The 9,449-nt window shown below is 47.0% G+C and overlaps 1 protein-coding gene across 1 annotated transcript; it reads left to right on the top strand.

Moving 5' to 3' along the window:
• Window positions 1–410: 410 nt before the first annotated feature.
• On the top strand, window positions 411–5,871 carry LOC142908468 (uncharacterized). Its single transcript, XM_076059171.1, has 2 exons — window positions 411–667; window positions 3,306–5,871. The coding sequence occupies exons 1-2, from the start codon at window positions 481–483 to the stop codon at window positions 3,959–3,961; spliced, it is 843 nt and encodes a 280-aa protein (XP_075915286.1). The 5' UTR covers window positions 411–480; the 3' UTR covers window positions 3,962–5,871.
• The last annotated feature ends 3,578 nt before the right edge of the window (window positions 5,872–9,449 follow it).

Here is a 9,449-nt window from a genome sequence, read left to right as displayed (position 1 = left end):
GCCCAGGGGGAGGCCTCGCGGCCCAAGAGCGGCGCCACGGCACCCCCCCTCCCGCTCCTGGCCCCTCCCCCTCGTCCTTCCTGGCCCCTCCCCCTTGTCCCTCCTGGCCCCTCCCCCTCGTCAATCCTCCTCCCGTTCGCGACGTGGAGTGAACTCAGCCCCGCCCCCCCCGCCCCCACCGCCCCCCCCCCTGCGCGGCCCCGCTGCCCATTGCAAGAATGGCGGGAAGCGGTCGCGGGGCCTACCGCGCGCCGCCTCTCGCGTGATTGGCTCGCTTCGCGTCACGTGGGGAAGGCGGAAGAAGAGTATGGGGGAGGAGCTGCGCGGTAAGGGGCGGGGCCGTGGAGGCACGTGGTGGGCAATGATTGCCAATAAGTGGGCAGGGATGGCTGTACGTCACATCCGGTGATATAGGACACGCCCCTTCGTGACGTGCCTCACACTTCCTTCCGTCCCGCGTGCCGTCAACACGAGCTCAGCATGGCGCTGTTGACCGTTGGCGTTCCGCTCTTGGCCATGCTTGGGATGGAGATCTTCATTTATCTTCGTTTTAAGCTTTCCATCTCATACTTTTACCGCGAGACCACGACGCTGCAAACGGAGAGGATGGGCCTGCAGAATGTGGAGCTCTGTCAGAAGAACAAGACCATGGAAGTGGAGAAAGATGGTAAGCTACCATTTTCTTTGGTTCTTTCGGTAAAGTCACGTAGAATGAGAATAAAATAATAAATTGATAAAATAAAATAACACAATAATATTCTCACGACGTTTCGGCCACAATACAAGCGGCCTTCATCAGGTGAAGGGGACGAGACTGTCTGGAGGACAGCGCTGGAGTGAGAAAGCCACGCTGAGATCGCGATCTTTAAGCTGTGTGAGAAGAAACAAAGCGCCTTGACAAAGGAATTAACATAATTTAGCTACGGGTCCCGTTCAGACGGACGAGTTCATCGATGGTCGGAACAGAGGAGGGGGAGAGAGACAGCTGCGAGGCGCTGTTATACTCCATGTTGTAAACCATACCATTAACCACGGTTAAGCTATCCGTGTTGCTAAAGTTGAGGGTAAGAATCCACCCATTTTTCGCCATATAGCATTGTGATATATAACGACTTATTGTTGGTAGCTTAGCTGATTGGAGAATATAGAGTTTATTGATAACATTGAGGTAATTTATATTTTAGTATTTTTTTTGGTTCATGATATAGTATTCATTATATATTGTATTGTATACCCAGTTACAGTGAATAGCTCAGATGTGTAGGCCTTAACTTCAACAGCCATTTCTGTGACCAGTCACAAGCTAATCACTCAGTTATTTCAATGCTAAATTCGCCTAGTTCAATGCTAAATTCTCCTGTTTGATTTGTACTAGGTGCCTCGGTGAATGTATATGCTCTGACTTTAACATAGCTATTTCTGTGACCAGTTACAAGCTAATCATTCAGCTATTTCAATGCTAAATTCTATGCTAATTCCTTTGTCAAGGAGTGCCTCTGCGGATGTGTATACTTTAACTTAGCTATTTCAATGCTAAATTCTATGCTAATTCCTTTGTCAAGGGGTGCCTTTGCGGATGTGTATGCTTTAACTTTAATATAGCCTTTTCTGTGACCAGTCACAAGCTAATCACTCAGCCATTTCAATGCTAAATTAAATGCTAATTCCTTTGTCAGGCGCTTTGTTTCTTCTCACACAGCTTAAAGGTCGTGATCTCAGCGTGGCTTTCTCACTCCAGCGCTGTCCTCCAGACAGTCTCGTCCCCTTCACCTGATGAAGGCCGCTTGTGTTGTGGCCGAAACGTCGTGAGAATATTATTGTGTTATTTTATTTTATCAATTTATTATTTTATTCTCATTCTACGTGACTTTACCGAAAGAACCAAAGAAGATGAATCCTTGCAGTCACGAAAACTTTAAATCGAAATTTAAGCTACCATTCTTAGATGTTCTGTTTGAGAGGAGACCTGATGGCTCATTGGGGCATTCTGTCTACAGGAAACCCACCCACACAGATTCCTACTTGAAACCTGATTCCCACCACCACCCAGCCCAAAATAATTCTCTCATCAAAACTTCATACCATAGGGCTCATTGCATTTCGGACCAACACCACCTGACCAGTGAATTAAAACATGTACACCTGGCCCTCAAAAGGAATGGTTACTCTGACCGTACCATCTGCCAAGCTGTTTCTCCCTCCATACAGAAACAACCACTTGATACTCCGGCCAAAACCATCACACTACCATATATAGCAGGCGTTACTAAAAAGATTTCAAAAATTCTAAACAAACACAAGATCCAGGTCCGGTTCAATACAGTACACAAAATTCGTGATCTGATCCCATCCGTGAAGGATGGCATTCCTGACTTACAGTACCCCGGGGTTTACAAATTGAGTTGTACCTGCGGTGATTGCTATATCGGGGAGACAAAGCGACATGTCTCTGACCGAATTCGCGAGCACAAATCAGATTTGAAACACAGCAAAACGAATTCTTTGCTGATCACTGTTACAACCATGTGGGTGATCACGATATAATTTTCTCCGATACCAAGGTTCTTTGCAAACCCACGGGTTTTTATCAGAGATTTGTTCACGAGGCAATTCAGATCTACAAACACAGACACAATTTCAACCGAGAAGTTGGTTTCAAATTAAGCAACCATTGGAAAGATGTTCTAAATCGAACTTAACATAAACTCATTTCTGTGGTACAGTATATTTTTCAAGTAGTGGTACCCCAAACTTTCGCAGCTCTCAGCTCCCCCCCCCTCCCGCTCCTGGCCCCTCCCCCTCGTCCCTCCTGGCCCCTCCCCCTCGTCCCTCCTGGCCCCTCCCCCTCGTCCCTCCTCCCGACTCGCGACGTGGAGTGAACTCGCCCCCGCGCCCCGCGCCCCACCCTGAGCGGCCCCGCCGCCCATTGCAAGAATGGCGGGAAGCGGACGCGGGGCCGACCGCGCGCCGCCTCTCGCGTGATTGGCTCGCTTCGCGTCACGTGGGGAAGGCGGAAGAAGAGTATGGGGGAGGAGCTGCGTGGTTAGGGGCAGGGCCGTGGAGTCACGTGGTGGGCAATGATTGACAATAAGTGGGCAGAGATGGCTGTTACGTCATAGTGTACGTCACATCCGGTAATGACGTCACGATAAATAACACGCCCCTTTGTGACGTGTCTCACACTTGCTTCTGTCCCGCGTGCCGTCAACTCGAACTGAGCATGGTGCTGCTGATCGTTGGCGTTCTGGTCTTGGCCATGCTTGGGATGGGGATCTTCATATATCTTTTTACGCTTTCCATTTCAGACTTTGACCATGAGACCACGGCGCTGTCTACGGAGAGGATGGGCCTGCAGAATGTGGAGCTCTGTCAGAAGAGCAAGATGCTCCGTCTGGAGCTACAGCATCAGCTGGAGGAGTTCATGGAGAACCGAGAGACTCTCCAGAGAGAGATCAGGAGCCTGGTTCAACAGCTTAAAGAGCGCCAGTTGGAGCTGGAGCCCACGAGAGTGCCTTGCAGGGAGAGCAAGTCTCTCCATGCGGATTTTCTCCGAGACTGCAATGCAGCACAGCGGCAAATGTCGCTGCGCTGTGAAAACGAAGATCTCCGGAGGTCGCTGCATGCCCACCTGAGGAAGTTGAACTTCCTGAATCCGCAGAGAGGGCAGGAACAGTTTAGGCTGCGCGGGAAGCTGGTGCGTCACGAGGACATGTGGCATGGGGAAAAGAGGCTGCAAGAAGAGAACCTGCATCTCCGTAGCCAGCTGAAAGAGCTAATATGGACCGTGTCTCAAATGTACAATGATGCCACCACCACCGACGCCACTTCCACCGCCGCTGCCACAGCTTCCACCACCGCAACCGTTTCCACCACCACTTCTGCCACCACCACCAAGCCCAAGAAGATGAAGAGATTTAGCCATTGGTTCCGAAAATTGCTGAAGCGCAAGTCGGCCATTTAAAAATATTGGGGAAATTGTGAAAATGACACCACCCTAATTAAAACATTACTCAGAAAGACAAACATACCCCATAGAACATCAACAAAGTCATATATAAGACAAAATATCGTACATTTGCATGCAACACTCTAATAAATACTGTATTGTGAGCAAAACATAAAGTTACTTAAATGGAAAAAAAATCTGTTATTGTCACTTACCTTTAGTCCGGATGCCGGTCTGCTTGTCGGGAGGGGGCGTAATGAGTCCCTGCACACACGGGGGCGGGGGGAGGGGGGTGAACGTCCATACACACACACAACAGCGACAATCATCCGCTGTATAGCCTTACCAGAATGTTGGGGCAAGCGCCTATGAAGCTCTGAATGGCACACGGGGTGAATGGCCAGCACCCCACCCGGCTGCCTCTCTTTATCTCTCCATACACGAGACTCACAGGCGTACATGCGTCCGTGCACACACGCACAACAACAACGTAACAACCGTCGTTCACCCCTAAGTGGCGGTGACATCACCACAGCACTTGTGCCATGCTCGGTGCATTTTGAGGCCACGTGAAGTGTCGAAGGCTGGCTGGCAGGAGGTCATGTAATAGACGCAGGTGCCATGGATTGACTTAGGAAGATGATGGGCAGATGCAACAGCCGTGCTCCCCACTGTGCCAACTTTATTTGTGTCAGTTGTTTGGCGCTCTGCTCGTTGTTTTGAGCCTCGCTCCTCTGCCCTATGCTGTTGCTGGAGGGCAACTGCCTCCACCTCCCCAGCAGCGCCTTTCATGAACCTCCTCCACAGAAGCCGATCGTGACACTGCTGATACCAGTCATCAATAAGTCCAATCAGCTCCACATCCTTCTGCACCACATCAGTCCATCTCTTCTCTACCCCGTACCACGCCCATTTAGCACCATCTATCCAGCCAAATTGAAGCTGCTTGGGGATGCCGTGACTGTGCATACGGACTGCATGACACAATCAACGCAGCCTCGCTTGCTGGAGGAGCCCACAGATGGGCATTTGTCCAGATATTCTAGGAATCTGTGAGCTTACAAAGTCCAGTCTGGTTAAACCCTGAATAGATCGTGGGCAAGCTAACCTTAATGTTCCTTTCGAGAGAGATAAGGGAGGGTATAACTGTGGCCGAGAAGACATGAAGATTTTTATGGAGTGACATGCCAGGTAGCTTCCACACTGTGTTGAGCAGCTGATGAAAATATAATGCTGCTCGAATTATTTTAAATGAGACCTCGGCTCCCAAAACGGAGTTGATCATCAGCACACTGCCCACTCCACTCTCTCCTCAGGTGCCCCAAATACATGAGGAATTGAGGAAGGGAGCATTTTTATGATGTAAAATACCCAGGGAGGTGATTTGTTTTCGTGGGGCTGATGGTAACGGCCCATATTTTAGTAGCATGCTTCATGTTTAGCTGTAGTATCTCCAACTTCTCCTTAGAGTGGGCAGTAATCACCAGATCATCCGCATTCATAATATGGTTTAACAATAGAGAGCCATACCATGACCGGCTCAGGCATCGATCAGCCTCCCATTATATCTATACCAGATAAATTCTACTGGTACATCCATGGAAATCGTCACAAACTACGTAGTCAAAGAAAATGTTCAGTCGTGTAGGGGGCAGAGGACATCCATGTCGCACATTACTCACATTCTATCATCCCTTAGCTCCATTACGTCGATTTTTCATAAGACAGCAGTTGTCTTTCTATTGTTTATATATGCTTTATCGAAAGAAGAAAATAGTATATTTGCTTTAATTACTGTAACTCTGTGTTTTATTTAGCTTTGGTAATTTGGGTGATCCAGGTCTCTCTTGCAAATGAGACTCATCCTGGTCGCTTTAGTTCTCGCCTTGTTCAACTCAATAAACTGGTACTCCATTATGAACTCACCCACTTCCTTAAATCTATGACTCACGTAAATACTCCCTCTCTCTCCTCATGAGTCATATATTTACCTGATCACACAATGACCCGATCATTCACTGTGTCAACCTCACGCACTTTTTCATGCTCTCAAGAATGACCCACCCATTCTATCACTACATTAATCATCATCCCCTTCCCTCATTGACCCACTGGTAAAATTAAAATACTCGACAGCAACAACACGTGAGATTGTACTCAGGCTTACACTCACATGTGTAAAGAAGCTCCTTTGCAGGTTCCATTTGATAGATGATTTATTTCACGATAACGTATTTACAACGCAAGAGTACGACTCACACGAACCTTCCCCCGTAGAGTAACCTGTACCTGTTTCAACCCATCTCCACTGCCCCCACTATAAACTTTGCCATCCAAGAGAAGTGAAGTAGAAGACAATAGAGTCTGCTGAGAGACTCTACCAGGGAAAACTGCTGGAAGTTACCAGGGCGTGGCCGTGCGGGTATATAAGGGGGAGCGTGGCCCACAAATGGGGTGATGCCTTGGGGACTGAAGAACAACTGCAGGTGGACGACATTGGGGCCGACTGTTGGAAATCAACATGGTGGAAACCATCAAGAAAGACTGTTCGAGATTAATCTACTCTATTAGAAACCACCGGGACTGCAGATAGTCATAGCCTAGTGCAACGTGTGAGTCGTACTCTCACCTTGTAAATATGTTATCGTCGGGAATAAATAATCTAGAAAATGAAACCTGCGAAGGAGCTTCTTTACACATGTAAGAATGCAGGACATGCTTTATCAGCAGGCTGTTGTTTTTGTCTACAACAGACCTATGCACGCATCCTGAAAATGGCATTTGATTAGGATTGTCACCTTCAACCCATTCTGAAATCGTCCAACTACCAAAACCCTTGTCTGCATTATACCTAAAACTTGACCAACGTGGCAATGTTATTTTCTCATTTTATTGACAGTAAACAAAAAACATGGCATAGTTTTTAATTTCCCTGTTAACTTGTACATACGAGTGGAACGGTGGCACAATGGTTTGTGCATTGCACTATGAATCAGGCCACTTGAGTTTGATTCTCGGTTATAGTTAACATCAAACAAACTGGCCATGAGCCTTTTCGTTATCAACCCACGTTGAGAAGCATGATGGCGTATGGTGAAACAATCTCCATGACTGATCCAGTATGGGAAGACTTCACCCATGACAATGGTTATACATTTATTATTGTTTTTGTTGTATATTACCACCAAAGGAGTAACTTCATACCTGTTAGCCAGCCTATATATACTCATAGATAAACTTTCGCCTAAACACCACCATTGGGATGAAGCTGACTTGGTATCTTCCATACTCTTTGGTTCTTTCGGTAAAGTCACGTAGGTATAAAATAAAATAAATCACGACGTTTCGGGTGCAACACAAGCGTCCGTCATGAGATGGCAAAGCATGATCTGCTGTTGAGGTAGAATGTTTAAAAGAGTTTGAAATGGGTGTAGCCCAAGGGCCATAAATCAGTGGGCGGGGCCAGTGATGTTAATGTGAGAAGTTAGCATGTAAATGTAATAACGGAGAGCGGCCTCCTCGTAGAGGGCATCAAAGTGGCTATGTTAATGTGAGAGATTAGCATGTTAAAGTAATATCGAAGAGTGGTGGAATCCAAAGGCATGAGAGTGCAATCCAAAGGACATGTGAGCATGAGAGATCTAAGAGAGAGGCATAGAGAGAGACACAAAGAGTCGGAAATAACAGCTGATATAGGCAGGTAGGATGGAAATATCAGAGTCATAAAGAAGGAACACCACTCTGTGCTATCGTCTCCACCAAAGAGTATGAATCCCTGCATTCATGAAAGCTTTAATTTAAGATTATTCCAGCAGACTTTACCGTCTTGTACCTCGAACCTTCCCTCGTACGGTACCATGCACCTGTTTCCACCCATCTCCACTGACACCACTATAACTTTTGCCATGTACAGTACCCTACATCACCCTCTTCTGCCCATAAAAATATCTGTCCCGGCTAAAACTCTAATTTAACAGGTCCCTGCAGGGTGGGCTGGTAGGAACATTGGAATTTTGCGCAATTTTATTTTTACACCCCAATAGCACGAGATTTCACTTCGTTAAAGTATTGAAAGGGGACGGACGGACGGACGGACGGACGCATTAATCTATTGCAAGCTGGTACACTCATCTATTGCAGGCTGGTACACTCAGTTTACAACTTCGTTCCTACCAGTAATAGGGAACTCTATGTGGCAATCAATGGGATCGCACACGGGATTCAATGATGTGGGCATGGAGTACAAAACATTTAACCACTGGGTTAATGCTTAACATAGGCGCTTGAATCAAAGGGGGGAAGACATTACAACCCAACTTGACCATTCAGTATCATCACCAAACTCTTACGTGGGCTGCCCTATTGAAGGTGTACATTCTTAGGCAAACAATACGCAACATCATTAGCCCTACATTTACAACAAGCCATCAATATGTACTGTAGGTGTGGTCGAGCAGCACATTCGACCCGGTGACACTCCTCGGCACCTCTCGAAATTAGTCCGTCGGCCTCCCTCATCGTGGCCATCTTCATTCCGGTCGATCCTGAGAGGAGAGTGCGGGGGCACTATTTCTGTGAGGAGGATGCTCCCCTCCCTGGCATTCGTCATGACGCCCCTGGACACGGCCTTTTTGAGCCTGAACGATCCCTTGTGACGTCAGTTCTCTATATGGTTTAGGGCAGGGGTCGGGAACCTTTTTGACTAAGAGAGCCATGAAAGCAAAAAAATTGGAAATTTATTTCAGTGAGAGCCATATAATATATTTTAAAAGTGAATTCAACTAAATGTCAGTATAATAAGCCTCTGAATTTATTCTTTTAAATAATGTTGTTATAACACTCACCATTAATGCGACTTCTGGTGCTGCATGGATTTGCTGATGTCTTTGTAGTCGGGTTGGTACTTTGTAGTCGGGTTGGTACTTGGTGAGGTTAAGCTTCATGCAAGCGTTGAGGCTTTCATCCGTTAAACGTGATCGTAGGTTGGACTTGATGTTTTTAAGATGTGAGAATGACTGCTCACATGCATACGTAGATCCAAACATGGTCAATACAGCAATACTCACACGCTGCAGTGTGTGGTATGTGACAGGAAGCGCGTTCCAAGTTTTGAGAATCAGCTGGTCTTCGGGTTGGAGTTTTTTCATTTCTGTCCACATGTGCTTGCTCGCCAACTCCGCTTTCTGTCGTGTGATTCTTTCCAAATCTTCATTCAGTGACTTGAACTTATTCACCCACATGTCTGAGGCCTTCAGGTCAGCCACTTCTGCTTCAAAATCTCTGATGGAGACACCAGGGATGTAATTCAGGTCGGCTGTGTTCAGTGAACACTCGTTTGGATGGGTGATGAACTTAAAAAGACGAGTGTGCTCACGAAATTCTCCAAAGCGTGCTTTGAAGGACTGTAGGAGACTGGATGTGCAGCCAGCTAGCTGGTGGAGATCAAGGTTTTGAATGGGCTCACTTGCTGTGCATGCATCTTTAAATTGGCTCAGTTTTTCAA

Source organism: Petromyzon marinus, assembly GCF_048934315.1.
Source record: "Petromyzon marinus isolate PM22_M1 ecotype Great Lakes invasive population chromosome 84 unlocalized genomic scaffold, UKy_Petmar_22M1.pri1.0 chr84_unloc.4, whole genome shotgun sequence".
In the NCBI taxonomy this organism is placed as follows: Eukaryota; Metazoa; Chordata; class Hyperoartia; order Petromyzontiformes; family Petromyzontidae; genus Petromyzon; species Petromyzon marinus.
This window is presented reverse-complemented; position numbering and strand designations above follow the sequence as displayed.

Coding starts and splice junctions, on each gene's coding strand:
- LOC142908468 (XM_076059171.1), top strand. CDS start 481: ATGGCGCTGTTGACCGTTGGCGTTCCGCTCTTGGCCATGCTTGGGATG. Junction 668..3,305: donor CATGGAAGTGGAGAAAGATG/GTAAGCTACCAT, acceptor TTTCCATTTCAG/ACTTTGACCATGAGACCACG.